General features: G+C 41.5%; 2 protein-coding genes across 4 annotated transcripts in view; both read right to left on the reverse strand.

Annotated features, from left to right (window-relative positions):
- Nucleotides 1-12,668, reverse strand: part of LOC124480448 (synaptotagmin-2-like) — a 40,055-nt gene extending 27,387 nt beyond the window's left edge. The window contains exons 1-2 of the mRNA XM_047039772.1: nucleotides 12,531-12,668; nucleotides 12,374-12,426 (exon numbers count right to left, since the gene is read on the reverse strand). The gene's annotated coding sequence lies outside the window, so the exon portion shown is untranslated. The remainder of the gene's footprint in view (nucleotides 1-12,373; nucleotides 12,427-12,530) is intronic.
- Nucleotides 12,669-14,367: 1,699 nt separating this feature from the next.
- On the reverse strand, nucleotides 14,368-16,179 carry oard1 (O-acyl-ADP-ribose deacylase 1). 3 transcript variants are annotated; one of them, XM_047040172.1, is made up of 6 exons: nucleotides 16,123-16,179; nucleotides 15,740-15,846; nucleotides 15,414-15,579; nucleotides 15,271-15,329; nucleotides 15,084-15,196; nucleotides 14,372-14,952 (listed from the first exon to the last, which is right to left on the reverse strand). In XM_047040172.1, the coding sequence occupies exons 2-6, from the start codon at nucleotides 15,779-15,781 to the stop codon at nucleotides 14,811-14,813; spliced, it is 522 nt and encodes a 173-aa protein (XP_046896128.1). In that variant the 5' UTR covers nucleotides 15,782-15,846; nucleotides 16,123-16,179; the 3' UTR covers nucleotides 14,372-14,810. The 3 variants fall into 3 exon arrangements, with proteins under 3 accessions (XP_046896127.1, XP_046896126.1, XP_046896128.1); XM_047040171.1 differs by having other exon boundaries at nucleotides 14,368-14,952; nucleotides 15,271-15,579; XM_047040170.1 differs by having other exon boundaries at nucleotides 14,368-14,952; nucleotides 15,271-15,579; nucleotides 15,740-16,158.
- Between the last annotated feature and the right edge of the window lie 277 nt (nucleotides 16,180-16,456).

Genomic DNA, 16,456 nt, shown 5'->3' on the forward strand with positions numbered 1-16,456 from the left:
ATGTGATACTGTGTCAAATGGTAGTGGCAGTGATGAGAATTGTTGATCTACAGTCCAGGATGTGAGACAGAAAGATAGAACACAAAGAGAGAAAGGGGGAGGGGGAGAAAGAGAGAGGGGGAGGGAGAGAGAAGGAGAGAGAGAGAGAGAGAGAGAGAGAGAGAGAGAGAGAGAGAGAGAGAGAGAGAGAGAGAGAGAGAGAGAGAGAGAGAGAGAGAGAGAGAGAGAGAGAGAGAGAGAGAGAGAGAGCAAGGGGCATAGTTGTTTGTGTTCTGTACATGGCAGATTGCTGACAGTGGGTGTCTTTCACAGTCAGCAGAAACAACCCTTCATAATGACACTTCTGGCCTCTTTACTCAGCACATACAGGCAGCACAGATACAGGAAGCTAAACACCACACAGTTAATCATGTCAATCCACTGCTTGGATCAACCTTATTCTGAAATAAATATGATCTCAGATTGATCTCAGGCAATGATATCAGATAAAAAGGACATGATGTAATACAATGAAATAAATAGCAAGAACTTATTATAGTTTAAAAGGGGGTAACTGCAGTAAGTTGATGACTTCACTGAAAGGGACTGAGCTGTTTCTGAATGTAGCCTCATACACTGCGCTCCCTCCTGTCTATTCACCAGGAACTGCTCCCTTGAGGAGAATCCCCTGGCCTTTGGCTAAGCCACTCTCCCTGCCCTGCTAAACTGTGCATGCTTCTAGTTTATCAGTAAGACCACAGAGACTCCACTGCCATCACAGGGATTGTGTGCATTAAAATCTCAGAATTTAAAATGGCTTTTTTTTTTTTTTTTTACAACGTTCAGCATGACTATTTGTGTATAACAAGTCCCCACATTTTTCATATGCTTTTGGGCTGTTGCATTGAATTAAGTCATCGCTCTTGTTTATATCTTCAACAATAGCCATTTCTCACCAAGTACCAGGTCATAAATTCTTGAGGTTAGCTGTAGCCCTCCAGCTAGTTAGCAGTTTCACTGTGTACAGCAGGGCTTCGTTTATCTAGATAAATAAGCCCATACATCACCCAGTGTCTGGGAACGATACAGATACATAGGCACACAGTTTTGGATAAATTGATCTGCTTAATGGCTGCTAGCTAATGTCGCATAACACAGAAAATCTGCACGTAGAAACAAAGGAATAAGTGGAAGATAATGAAAGAAAAAAGACATGTTGAGAATAACTTAATGTTAAGATTACTGCTGCTCTTATTCTTTTAGAACCAGTCAAATACTCACTATGACTGTGATTGGCATAGGGAGCATTTAGACTTTCCCTTTCCTTCTCCAATCACTTATTCTGACATTTCTGAATGTGTATTCTGTGGGAGCTTTTCAATAAGCCAGTGTCTCTTATCTGTGTGATGCAATGTAGTGACCTTGTGCATTGTATTAATTAACTGTGAGATCAATTGTAAAGTAGAAGGGAGTACATTGAAATTAATCTTTCATTAAAAACCAAATTAAGCACTGACCTTCCAAACATACCAGCACAGGGAAGACTAAAGAAAGGCAAGGACATGTACTTTAACGCACTTCTAATTAAAATGAGAAGTGTCTTTGGAGGGCCCCACCCTCTGCTACAAAGTGTTTCCTACTTGTTACCTCTACTGTGAATAAGCGTCATCAGGTCATTATCCATATCTGGTAGTCGAAAGATGCATAGTTCGGCAATTTTACATATTTTTATGCCCAAATAATACAGGTACAGTGTGACATCCAAGTTTTATTTCAATTTTAGGCAAAATACAATTTGTTTATGAGATGTGGGAAGCAGAGGTCTAGGTAGGCAAGCTGCCTAGTGATAGACATTCTATGGTGCCATTACAGTTCAGCTCAGTGGTATGGCATGGATGAATACCCCTGTGAGATTGGCTCAGGCCTGTGGCTCCACTGTGTCGGGATTCAATAATATCTTATAGCACAACATTCCCCTGGTGAAGAATAGAACTGGAATAGTGTTTCTGCTCGATTACTCATAAATACGATGGCTAGGATACTTCATTGTCATCGACAACACCACACGTCTTGCTACTGTTGTGAAAATGAGTAACAGGAAACACTGTATGGTTTGAATTTATTCTCTCACCATATGTAAACAGGAGGATGTCTTTCGTCATTTGCACCCTGTCAGGCGGTAGACTAGACACAGTAAGTCAGTGATTTTGCAGCCAGGCGGAGGAATACTATTGCCTGCCCTCACGAGGTATAGCTCACAATCTCAGAGCTACATCAACAATCAATAAGACAAGACAAATCGATGACCAGTTAGGAGCTGTGTGGTAATTGCACTTATCTTTTTTTTCCAGCAGCTAACCTCTATGAACTTTCAGATACACAAACTACCTGACCCTTCAAAAGACATCACTGAAATCTGTAAATGTCCAGATATGTAATTATTAGCTCCATGACATGGCTCATTGTCTAAATTAGCTGGCCACAGAGGTGTCACATTTGGTACTGGGCTTATCCATATCATGTGATGAGAACAATTCAATCCAACTAAACCTTTCTATTCTCAGATCAATACAGATGTTTGATGTTATTGTATTGGGATGTAATCTTACTATATTGAGCCTATATGGATTACATTGTAACATGTGTATAGGCACTACACTACTGTGATACTGCTACTGTGAGAAAGAGAGAAAGAAAAAAGTCAATGAAATAAATGAATTTAAGGGAAAAAGAGTGGTCCATGAAGGTTCAACTACTAAACACCACTGCATTAATCCTTTAACCATGCTGGAAGGGGCTATTTCTGATGGTTAAGGTTTTACCATGAAACAAATAGACATCCAATAATGATCTGAGTATAATTTTCATTCAAATTATTTGAGTCACTCATTCTGTTCTTTATGATAATTTATAACTTGTCAAAGTAATATCATTGTGTCAGAGGGAACAAGAGGGACAATTCTATATACTACTAAAATCTCATCATAAAGCCAACATTTGTCTTCATGAGGACATAAAAACATACCTGGCAGTATATTGAATATGCAATCAATTATTCAGGAGTAGAAGGGTTTACAAAATACTGCAACTAGAGCTATGCAGCTGTAAATCTGAGTACAGCACACCATCTGCTGCTTGTCAAAGTTAACGGTTGCTGTGCGCACAATAGCACAGGGAAACATTGATCACAGATCTGGTGTTGATTTACATTGTGGAACACAGCCAAGACACAAGTATGGTGAGAAAAGTTGAATTCTCACAACAAAGAAGAATCCCTTCAGAAACAGAGAGCTTTGCCAGACAGAGGCTACCCTCTTCCATTTGGAAGACATAAGGAACAAAATGTCCTGCTATCAGACTTCAATAATGCTTCCCCTTCGCTCCTTAGCCTTTAGTTATGTTTGTATTCAGCTCCAACTACAAGTTGACAAATGCTTTGTTTAATTTAAGTTTGCAAATTGATGTTATTTGTTTAGGCAACACATGCAACACTTGGTTTACCTAGAACTTGTGAATTAGACTTGTGAATTTGTGCATTTAATGCTGGCCTGAGCAGTAAAGGTTTTTGCTTTGCTTTAATCTCTTCCAGTAAATTGAAAAAACACAGTCTTAGTCAAAGGCTAGTCATTCCTAAACCTCCTGAGGTGCAATAATTAACACGACTTTACAGTATATAGTCCTTTCTTCTCAAGGATTTTACATACAGGGTGCGATAAGGTCGATAAGTGGAGGAGGAAAGCACAAAGCATGTAAAATAACATGAATATGGTAATTGTAATAAAATATGAACTTGTTCTAGATGTGGACAACTTTGTTATACCAAATAAGATACAAAATTAATCTTAAATTAAGATTGAAACTGTGAAAACGAAAATACAGAGAGACCTCTTGGAGAGGTTTTGGAGCATTGGCCAGTGTTAAGATGCCTAGTTTCAAAGCAGCAAGCATGGCTGTTCAGTGAATCTGGGTTACAGTAGCTTGACTAATCTTGACTGAATAAACACTCAGAAAGGAAAGGGGTGGGCGAATCAGAACTCATCGCCTAATCAAATTATATTCACACTCGGTTATGACTTATTTCAGTAACCTTGATAAGAAATTTAAAAAATTTATTATATTGAGAGAGTATGAAAGCTTGATATACAGTATATAAGGTGTTCATAGGTGTGAACTAGCATTTCATCATTCGATAACAAAAGGTGTTGGTTCAGAGGAAAGATATAAAAGGTTACAATGCTTCATATACCACACAACACATCATAACCTTGAGAGTATTCACTTGGATTCTAAATTGTCAATGGTATGAAAGCCTGAAGAATTGTTCACAATAGTTACTATGCTTAAATGGTGAATTGATGGTTTTCCCCATCAGGACACTTTGTTGCATTAACTCAAAGAAATTATCTAAATGGCTCTTTCCACTGAAGACCAAATTGGATGCATTCATGTTCAGTGACATGAGCAAATAACACATCAAACGGAGAAAGGAATAAGAAAGAGTGGAAGGAGTGGCATGAATTACCAGGGAGGTATGAGTTGTTGCTCACTACCTTGTGAGCACCAGAGGCATATAGCCTCATTACTTAGGACCACAAGGGTGCTTCTATGTCCTGGCAGATACATTAATCCACAGAGTAAAAGTTTTTCTGGAATGAGTGTGGGCTATCCAATGAATTATTCACATTGCCATCGAAGCTAATGTCCACCACATCAATGAGGACTCTTTTCTTCAAAACAGCAGAGGGAGACAGATCAAACTGTACTTCAAAGGCCTTTTGAAGAGTGTTTAAAGATGGGGACATGAAGCTAAACACTGTACCTTTACAGATTCCAGTCCTGCAGCCTGAGCTGGGTGTGGCATTAGTGCAATGAATCAAGTAATTTCACTGTGTACAAATATTAGCTGCTTATCCCAAACAAGAATCTTTCACCTTGGAGTGACAGGCGCATGATGGATCAAGTTAATTTGAGAGGAAACAATACTGCCATTCAGATGCCTGTTTTTCCAAGAGACCAAACTTAAACCCTACAATAAGTAACATTTATGTTGTATACATGTACACAAAAGTTAATAATTCCAGCTCTAGTTTGTCTCCTTTTGTCTCTGTCCTAATAGCAGAAGCAGTTTGACCTTGCTGATGGTCGAACAGGATCTTTTCTGTAAGCTGTGTCCTCCACATGCACAGTGGCCTCCAAAACTCATTGAATTCAACCAACCTTGTAGACGAGCACCCACTCATAGTCATTAAGGAGCAATTTCTCTCTTTCTTTCATTCTTTCTCTCTTTCTCTCTCAGAACCTTTTCCACACAAACATGTTTCAGAGGTGTAGTGTTGGCCTTGGCGTATTTCAAATCAAGCAGATGTCCCAGAGGGCATTGACTCTATTCAACAGCCAACAGAATAGAAAGAACAGAGAGAGTGAGAGAATACAATCAAACCAGCAACCAATCATATGTCCCCAGCTGCCAGCAAATACATATTTGCAGCAATAGAACAAAGACAAAAGCATTTTCGAATTGAATATGTAACAGCGGGAAATATATACAGAATAAGTATGTAGCATTTCCTTTTGAACCGGGATACCTGGACCCTAATAACACCTTTATATTTCTGTGCATCTACACTATATACATTTTTCTGGATTCTGTGGTGAGACATTAGTGGTGGCTTGTCATACACATCTCCAAAAAGGAGTAGGGAACATATTGATCACTGAAACCTTGTAAGCTTGAGAGATACAAGGTCTGGTTTTCTTTCTAACATCCAAAGCAACCTTTCTGGGGACCAATACTGCAGTGGTATTGTGTATATCAGCCGGAGTTGTAATTTAAACACACTCTCAGGAGAGTAGAATAAGATTGCAAACATGACAAGCTTCCCAGCTGTGCTTGGGGATGCTCGGAGCAGATGCCGGGTGCATTTCAAATGCCTCTGTTCTCCCTCAGACCTCGTGGAGAACAGAAACCCCAGCCGTGCAGCTGCAGTTGGCAGACATTTTAAAGGAGGCTTAATCAGTGTTCATGTGTTTTCCTTTACAGTGGAGACCTTAGACTGTCACATATAGCAACAAAATGGTGGTGCATCACTAAACTAAAGCTTCCATATCACCTTTTAGTTTGATCTTATCTCCCACACAGCGCAGTGCTCACTGAGGACTGGGAGAGCTGCGTTCGAATGGATGAGATGTGATGAGCCACAGTGATGGCTAGGTGAGGTGACAGAGGTGCAACAGAGCAGTATAATATGGAGGAGGATCCCGGCCAGCTTACACAACCCTGGAGACAGGCGGGGCACACAGGCTCCTTCTCAGGGCTGACCGAGGCAGGGGAATGACATGCTCCGAGTCACTCCACACGCCTCTACCACTTTCTGAGAAAGAATCTCACGCATCCACATACACTCACACACACCCACACACCAACAGACTTTTGTATCCATGTTCTGGTGTCAGGCAGCATGCATGGCTGATGTGACAGAAGGTCTCTCCTGCAGGGAGTGTGGTTAAAAATAAAAATGAGGAGCACCACGATTCTCCTGCGCTCACAGAGAGATGGGTTTTTTGAGAACAAAAAACGAACTCTGGTTCTCGTGTGTGAACACATGCCCACATTCCACTTACATAACATCGGATCCCATCACCACTCTAAGAGGCAGAAATGTGCAATGTCTCAAAATCTGCAAGGAGGAAGACAGAACATAACGTACCTAGTCTCTTTATCACTGCCCCGTTCAGACAATTGATTTGTGTTAAACCAGATGTGAAAATATCCGAACACATTTTCGAGTAAATTGGATGATTAACAGTGAGTCAGAGATGGCCAGCACTGGGGGCAGAGCACTCAGGCAGTCATCTCAGTGGAGTGTGATTGGCTATGAGGGCCGAGGGAGCAGATGGAACAAGGAACACAGAGATGGACCAAACAGCTGAGTGGGCTTCTAGTGAATATTCATCTTCCCTTGCTCCATGCTCTTCCAAGCCTTTCCCTATCCCTCTGATTGAACATGTCAGAGGGAAACACACTGGCTGAGAGCTGTGCTTTCTGCAGCACACATGCCCTTGTATTCTGCTCAGCATGCTTCTTAACAGAGATTTCACACAAGAATGGGCTGGCTCTGTTCCAGTTGTATCACTGTCCCTCGCTCAGCTGGCTCCCTCCCGCCCCGCTGGCCCCACCTCTAGTCACTCCCCTTCCTCCTCCCCCACTACATTAATTATGCAGCTCAATGCAGCAGTCTGGGTCCCTGCTGCAGCTTACTACCAAACCACACAGCTCTACGATGTCTACCGGATACTACACACACTCTCTCTGTCTCACACATCCCTTTGATCCTCCCAGTTTGCTATCCCTCCACGAGCTCACTTATTCTGCTGTGCACTCCCAGCCTCGCTCATACCTTTTGCATTATGATGCTCTCTGTCTGTCTCCCTCTCTTTATTTCTCTCTTTCTCTAATGTCCTTCGACATACACAATCTCTTTCTGATCTCTGCCTTTTATGTCTCACGTTGAATTATTAGTAAAGTAAGCAACAAGACCACTCCTCCCTCGCATAGTATGAATACAGAGTTACTGACTTCACATAATATACACTCAAACTTCAGACTGAGCATCACCATGTGGTCAGCGTGACACGCCACATTAAACAGATTATGCTAATTCTAGTATATTTCAGGATTTTATTTTCTCTTAAGAGTCTTCAAGAGTTCCATCACTGATGCTACTACATTGCTTAATAATAGAAAAATGATTCAATAGTTGTCTAGCGCACACAGAGCTTAGATATATAACAATTATACACATGACCAGCCAAACATAATAGGGTTAAGTCACATAATAATTTTTTTCCTCCAATTAATTTTTACGAAAGCTTATGTCTTTCTGGCCTTGTCAGGCAGAAAGCGGTATATCACACCAAATGAATTGTTTGCCAAGATTAGATATAAATATGCAAAGCCCTTCTTATTTACTCTTTACAATGTAAATTTGAAACAAAAATTCTGCTGAAATGAGAAGCTTAATCCAGTGCAAAAACAGACTTCCAACTCTAAATGATGGTCTAGCTAGGCATACTAGCTGCCTCCTCAAACAATGGGTGTCTGAATATAGTGCCTGGGTCTGGGAAATCCAAACAACAGCTACTCAAGTGCAACCTAATCAGCAGTGAAGAGAAGAAGGAAACAGGAGATGCAGCCCTCCCTCCCTCCATCCCTCCCTCCCACGCCTCAGCCCCAGCCCACAGGGCAGCCAGTGGGACGGAAACGTAACAACTGTTTAAAGAGGCAGAAATGGCCTGATCCTTCATTTCCTGGAATGGAGGTGTCACATGACAAATACAATTAAACTCAATTCCCTGCGTGGGCTAATGGTTGGCCAGGGCAGCAGAACTACATGATGTGTCATCCTCACAGACAAGCTGAGCACTTTTAAACAACTACACCAACAAAGACTTGAGAGAAAAAAGCACACAGGCCTTTTCAAAACCCATGTTTACACATCTATTGTGGCCATTTCACCATGTTCAGTGTGGAAAACAGTCTATGTTTGCTGAGACATTATACCACACTGGCATAAAAGCATGGCATTGCATGGGGCAGGTTGTCCTAATGTGGCAGTGATGGATCAAGACAATGGGTCTATGGGATCCAGGAAGCAAGCATGGAGTGAATGTGTGGTTTGGAGCATTTGACATCATTCAGAAAGGCTACACCTGCCCCAGGAAAAATAGACTCACTATTATGCATGACCATTAAACTCTGCTCCTAGATCTGCCCTTTTAGCCAGTTCAATGCACCCAACCTAACTGATCAGAGGATGGCTAAAGAGTGGGAAAGGAGATGTGGGTTCTGTTAATTCATTAATAGGCAGCTGTGTGTGTCTCTGCTGCTGCAGGGGTCTTCTCAGTGCATGGCAGGGGATGGTGTGCAGAGCGGAGAGGAGCAGAGCAGAGCACACAGCGAGGGCTGGGCACTGCAATGTGCTGCAGTGCTCCCACCCCTGCTCTGCACACCCACTCCCTCACATCCTCTCTATCTCTGCTCTCTCTAGCTCTTGTTCTTCTCTCTCTCTCTCTCTCTCTCTCTCTCTCTCTCTCTCTCTCTCTCTCTCTCTCTCTCTCTCTCTCTCTCTCTCTCTCTCTCTCTCTCTCTCTCTCTCTCTCTCTCTCTCTCTCTCTCTCTCTCTCTCTCTCTCTCTCTCTCTCTCTCTCTCGCCATCACTGTTGCATCATCTCCATTTTTCTCATCCTCAGTATTCTCTTTCATTTTGCCCTACATCTCAACACATATGCATTCCCATCACTTTGCTTCTCTTTGACCCACCACCCCCACATTTCATTGTTTTCCTGTTTAATGTTTTAATCTCATATTTTTTATATATTTTCTCTCTATATCTCTCTCTTTCTTTCTAACATTCTATTTAAACACGTGCAAAGACACACACACATACACACATGCACACAGACATAGACACACACACACTGGACACCTTTCCTCCTATGTCGTGATGAAGTGCCCTGGTTCTAGTTGCAAGGCACATCTGCTCTGTTCCACTTCTGCACACCAGGTTATTTATTAGGGTACCACCTCATCCAGGAGGATATGTACTACGTGCACAACGTCCTCTACACTCCTCCCCTATGTACGATACACTTTCATGGTTGAACGACAGGACAGATATTGGAAACTGGATACTCTCCATGTCCACCAGCATGAATATTGATTTTCCAAAACTCGCCATTCGCCAGCCTGGTTGCTGTGACCCAGTACTGCTAAGAGTTTTGAGTGTGTTTGGTGGATTTCTCACACGTTGTCTCTGTCCCTGACATGTGTAGTTTGAGCACACTGCTAACTGCAGTATGCCAGGGCCAGACGCTGTGGCTCCGCTATGGCGCCTACGCCATCAGTAACAGGAGCGCTCTAAACGCCCTGTGTCACACAATCTGGGACAAGGGGTGTCACACAGAGAGGATGAGCGATGGCAAGGCTCACATCTGTCCCTCTTTGGGCCAGCACATGATCACAGTCGAGTACCTGCAAGGAGCAAACCATTGTTTCTAACAATAAGATTCAAATGTAATCATTTTGGAATGAAAACAACTGAATAATCTAATATTCTTGACATGTATCATTCATTATCTGTCTCTTTCAAGATAACGATTACCCATGATGTTCTATTCTCTATTGTACAGTATCTTGTAGTTAAAACAAGACATATATATAACCCTGGGTAGACCTGGGTATGCACAGGCCTACCCAATTTGTTTTAAGGCCTACACAAAAACACCCCTGAAAAATTATGCAAGATTATGCAAAAAAAAATGAAAAGATGCCTATCCATTCTAGGCTTACCCAAAAATATTATTCTGGCTACGCCCCTGCTCTCAAGTACTCTGATTATCCATTTCCCTTCCGATTTATTTCTATCTCTCAGTTTCAGACTCTACCAGCAGACACCTGGGCACAGTGAGGGTTCTCACTGCAAGCATGACTAGAAGAAGGAGATCTCATGTGTCCTATGAGTCCTCCATGCTCACTGACCCTCACCATAGATGTTAAGAGAGATTGTATTCAGTCTCTCTACTGTTGTCAGGATTGTATTAGTGTCTGGAAGTGTTTGTGTTTAAAATTTTAAACAATTATTGATGAAAGAGAGCAGTTGGTGTTAGCTAAAATGCTAATTGCAAAGATTTGTCAGAAGAGGAGTGGCACAAATAAACACAGTTGAGAGTCACTAACCCTAACCCATATTCTAAAAAGGGAGTAGCACATAAATAATGAAAAGTGTTTTCTCTTCAGTCTTTAATGGTCCGAGAAGAGCAGAAGAGACTACCAAGCTGCTGCAGTTCTCTGTGAGGGACTAGAGACACCCAGACTGCTATAGAAACAGGCTTTAGGATGGTTGCTAGGATGGTGGCGAGTGCACTCTTTCTCCAAAACCTTCCTAAACTGTTATTTCCATGTGCATTTGTGCCGAAAGCCTTTTCTAGGAGCTACACCACCTATCAAACAGAAATGCTCAATACCATCTACTACTGTAATATACTGTACACAGTGTCAACATATCTGTGCCTATGGTATGATGTCGACTTCACATTTCTTGAAAATGTGCCATACATGATTTACAGTATAGATGTAGCACACAGGACACGGTATCTTCTGCTCACCAGTGCCACTTGCCACGATAACTCCTTTACCATAATTATTTATAACTTGGAAACCTTAGTTATAACTTCAAAGGTTTTAAGTGTGTTGAAAATTGTCAGTCAACCCATTCCATTTAATACAGTACTTTCCTTTTACCCATTTGACCTCATTCAATGATCTGTGGTTTACAGATGAAAACAGACACTGCCCACTGCTGGCCATAGTAAATTCTTGAATATGGGGGATGTGAAGGTCAGAGTACCACAAAAGGACATTGCTACCCTCCCCCACAAAGTATGAACACACTTGGTGTAAACCAAAATGTCCAGCAGAAAACAGTATTGAGGAAATATACATACATCTAATGTCACAACCTACTGCAGTAAACCACAAGCCCCTTCCCACATAAAAAATATACTCAGCTTTAACTTAGTATACCCCTGCGATAATGAAGGCTGTATGAACGCCCTCTTTTTACAGCCCAGAGTAACCCCCCTGACCAGCAGAGGGTAACTGGTGCTGCAGGCAAAGACTTGGGGAAGTCCTTCAACAGCAGATGACCCAATCAAGACTCAGCCAGCTCTACCCCATTCAGGCCAACTTTAAGTGTTATCTAAGCAACCCAAAATCCCACCCCACTGAAGATCCCTTCATATGTTAAGATGATTAGAACAAACCCCTGACACTGTACCACACTGAGCCATGCAGATTGTGGTATGTTTCTTCCATCTGATCTACATCATATACACAAGAACAACAAATATTCTTTTGTAGGATGTGGCTCAGTCCACATCATTTGTTAAACTTGAAGTTTGTTCTGTCCCCAGTGTAAGAGGCTGAGATCCATGACTGTGCTTAGTGCATTGTGTGGGGTGGATGCTGAGGCAGCTCAGCGACAGGGCTGCGATGTAATGGGATACTGCAGCACTAGAGAACCGTGTGCAGAGAAACTTGCCTGGAAGCATCAGGGAGTCCCGCTCTAACCCCCTTTCTCCCTCCCTTCCTTCCTTCCTCTCGCTATCACTGTCACTGACTATCACTGGCTATGCTTTCTCCCTGTCCTTATTCCATTCCTTTCCTGTCAACCATTAACAATACAAAAAGTGCAAGAATATTAAAGAAAGATAAAGAATGTAACATACATATACAGTACATTCACGATTCACAAATATAACGAAAAAGGACAACCTAATATAACAAAAACTTCCAAACCTCCTAGCCCAAAAGTAGATATGACAATCAGCTGCTTACCTTGTGTGCAGAGTGTTCCTCTCTGTTGTAACTTCTCCAGTGGCTGCAGGACACTTTGAGATAAAGAGAAAAAGAATGAATCCCTCAAAATTAATGTCTCTTATTTCCAGTCTTAGAATAAATTATTCTGGACTACAGCATAGTCCACAAGACACACCTTTACACCTCAGTCCTTTCTGTTCACTTTGACTATCACAGATTCACACACACACATTCACATGCACCCCAAGACTGGAGTAGCAAATTGATAAGGATCTGCTCTGGGGAGGGATGAAAACTACACACATAGGCACGGTAGTTTTTTTCATGCCCACTCGCTATGCTGCTTTTTCCCTGTTAGCTTTTCCTGCACTGCGTCCTCATTGGCTGAGCTGCTCTTCAATAACATAAGCCCCCTTGTTTAATTGGAAGCGGGCAGTTACATGGTGCATGAGAACCCCTCCCGTCCAGCTTCTCTCTCCTCTTTTTTTCCCCTCGTAAATGCACGTAGAGAAGTATGCTGAGCTCTGCAATTTCATACGCAGCGCGTAAAAAAAAGGGAGGGGGGATTGGAGTTGGAAGGGGGAGGAGGGAACATGTGAGAGAAAAAGGCAGTGTGAAGAATCGTCAGGGAGAGCTTAAGGTAGAAATACAATGAGGTGGAGTAGCTAGGACAAACGGGACGACCGCACGGGACACAGACAGATAAAGCGGTGCTGTGGATGGAAAGATTTGAGGCACAGTATGGGGAATATTGCTTGTACAGTACCACGCCATAACAAGGTGTCAAAGCATGCAGGTCAGATTAAAGTAAGAGATCCTAGGGTTAGCTCTGCTGCAGTGTGCAGTTCTAATTTCCAGGCAAGGGGGGATGGGAAGAGGGGGTTGTATGAAGTGATGCCGAAGCATAGTCTCAATACAGAGGGAGAAAAGCAGCCGCAGTGTGCGCAGCAGCTAATGCCTTTTCCTCATGAATTATTGAAGGTGCCCCAAGGGAGAGTGGGAGGGGGAAAGACTTCTCTCCCCTATACCAGTAGAACACTTCCATCACTGGACTGTCTAGATGTGTGTCCAATATTAATATAATTACTTTTGTGGTATGTGATTGACCATTTTTCATTCTTTCTTTTTCAATCACCCAAAAGTCGACCAGGGGCTTTAGAATCACAGGCTTCACAGGTATATAATGTCACAAAAGGGCTTTACCATCCCACAGCAAATGGATGTGTGAGCTTGACTTTGTGGTGTCTGATTCCCTACCCCCATGCCCATCCCTCACAACTGCCACTGCCTCCATTGTCTCAGCAGCTATGGAGTATAAAGCACAGATCAATATCACATCATATAATACCTTGAACAAATCTGCAGCAGCTGTATGCTTGAATTAGCAGGTTGTGGTAATAATAACCAATGATGGATGGCCTACTATGAACTCTTAATTGTCTAACAAAGAGCATAAACCTGATCTGTCCCACTTAAGGCATCATGCATTCACACGCCAGGCCAGATGGATTTTATCTATACTATAATGCAAGGAATCTCTGTGTGTCTTTCTGTGTGGTTTTATAGTGGTATTTTAGGGCAAAATATAAGACAATCTAACAGAAAATACACAAAAGTATACTTATCAACATGACTTGTGCAATTGATAATGTAGGAAACAGCAGACAATTGTTGGCAACATACTTTTCATGATTGTACCAGATCACTAACAATTTATTTAAAATAATGAGAAATAGCTTTTTGATGTGCGTAAGTGACTAGATGATGTGGAAGTTGAACATGTACTTTTGAGAATTTCAATTGTGATTAATGTAGGTCCCAAAACCAACAACAACTGTCATCACCTGCTGCATCACAGACACTACTCTTTAATTCCAGAAATGTGTGTCACTGACATTTTACCGACTGCATCACAAGCACTGTGCCCCATCTATAATTCCAGGAGTCTGTGTGAGTCACCTACTTCATCACGGGCAATGTGCACTTTCAATGTCGAGTTCCAGGAATCTGTGTGTGTGTGCGCCTAACCGGCTGAGGCACAGGCACTGTGCATAAGAACAAAAATTATATGTACTTAAAAAATATATATATTTATATTCTGAAAGTATACAAACAGGTTACAGTGTAGTATTTACATATTCAATCCTTGAAACAAAATAATTGTGTGTAAATACAAGCATATTTATTTATTTTGTGGAAAACAAATGACAAAATAGAGGACACAATAAAAAATAAAAAAATTCTAGTGTTCATTGTGCAACTATTCCTAAGCAAAACTGTCAAAAGATATACCCCGTATGCGTAGTTAGTTTGACACATCCTTGATTCAATGCTCATAACACAATTGCCTTCATTATAAAAAATAAAATTATACATACACAAAATTGATATGGAAGACAAATCCAAACGCCCCTGCAGATAGAAAGTTAATTCTTGAATTTGTTGACAAATGTATCTATTGTAGATGTGGTTTCCCCTTGGCTTCTGGTTTCTCAGGAAGGGTGTACACAGTGATGCAGATGTCTGTGTGTTGGAAGACCTGATGCAGAATCTCAGACACTTTCTCCCATTTTAGTCGATCAAGGCCACAGCCAATTCTTTCCAGATAAAGATAAACCAAAACAGTTGTTTAACCAAAACGTTAAAACTACTTAGGGGTTTTGTTATCAATGTTGTTACTTAACAAATATGTTAGCATGAAACCTTGTCTTTAAAAGAGATTACTCACCGCGGCATAGATATCTTGGTTACCCCATGTTGAATACACTGAGACCTCATGTCCTCCAGGCTCATATTGAGGCTTTTGTATGAGGGCTTTTGGCTGGCCTTGGCCTTAGTAATCTGCAATAGCATACAACATTAAATTCCTTTTTGTCGGATCTACCATCAAGCCAATCTGACTATCAAGTCCTTACCAAGTAGTATACAAAACGTTTGTCTCTTTTTAATACAGCACAATGTCCAGGCTCCTTTTCTGTAAAAGATTGTTTTGACATTGTATGTATTTTAGACATCTCACACGTGGTCTTTACAAGTCTCCATTCAGACCCAAACTCACTTTGTTTCTTCAGGTCCTCTACTCCGCCAAATTTCTTTTTGAACATGACAGCAATGCCAGCACCCATGCGGCAATCCTCGCTGATACAGTGGGCTAGTGCCTCATCTTCCGGGGAGGAAAACAAGTCGCCCTCGACATGTAGTAGTTTCCAGCTGCTTTTTGCAACCTTATCAGAAGAGGGCAGCATTACTTTCTTCAGCATTAAACATGAACAAGCCTACATCAGTAGAACTGTGTCAAGTACTTTCTGCCGTAAATTCTGACACATGTTAAAAACACGTATTTGGCATCAGCCTAGAGGAACTCTGCACACTTTGCGACCTTACCTTGTTTCTGGAGCTGGATGGTTGCTCAGTGTCAGTTGACATTTAGCTAGCTAGTAATCCTAACTCAACGGACAGGGGGCTCCAGGCAAGTGAAGTGTCATGTGCACCTTCAGAAGATATAAATGAATCTGCATGTGCACGAGGTTTATCTAGTTAGCTTCGCTAACATTTTAAGATGATTAGCTCTAGCAAACAACCAGTGAAGTGTTCAAGTACCGAGATACTAAGCCAGTCAAACACGTCATTAACGTTTACACGATAAAATAGCAGATATAATGATGATTAGATTAATTCCACAATACACTTCCAGAATGGCAAGCGTAGCTGCAATGATATTCATTCAACGTAAATAACTATTTGGCTGATTTTTTACAGTCACATACATTCAATAACAGCAGAGTCTTTCTTCACTGATATTTCTTTGCAATGTACAATATAACTATTACTGCAGTATCGCCCCCTATTGGAGGGTGATTTGGTTTCGATTAAAATGCCCTTCTCGTGTACCTTTACCAAGCTACACCTCCATTCACACATAGCCTAAAGTTATTAACACTCCCAAGTCATCAGTTGTGTTTATTAAACTTCAAAAGTACATTTTACATTAAAAAAATGCACGTACAAGATACATTTTAGGATAACAGCAAAAGATTATCAAGGGTCAAAAATAGCCCACAGCATATTACCTACTGTAGAGGCCTAGAATAACTTTTGTAA

Source organism: Hypomesus transpacificus, chromosome 18, assembly GCF_021917145.1.
Source record: "Hypomesus transpacificus isolate Combined female chromosome 18, fHypTra1, whole genome shotgun sequence".
NCBI classification, from domain to species: Eukaryota; Metazoa; Chordata; class Actinopteri; order Osmeriformes; family Osmeridae; genus Hypomesus; species Hypomesus transpacificus.

Excerpts from the sequence above, each read along its gene's own strand:
- oard1 (XM_047040171.1), bottom strand. The coding sequence starts at position 15,781 with ATGTCAACTGACACTGAGCAACCATCCAGCTCCAGAAACAAG. Across the intron at positions 15,197-15,270 it reads AACGTTTTGTATACTACTTG|ATTACTAAGGCCAAGGCCAG; the intron begins GTAAGGACTTGA and ends ATGCTATTGCAG. Across the intron at positions 14,953-15,083 it reads ACCAAGATATCTATGCCGCG|AATTGGCTGTGGCCTTGATC; the intron begins GTGAGTAATCTC and ends TTATCTGGAAAG.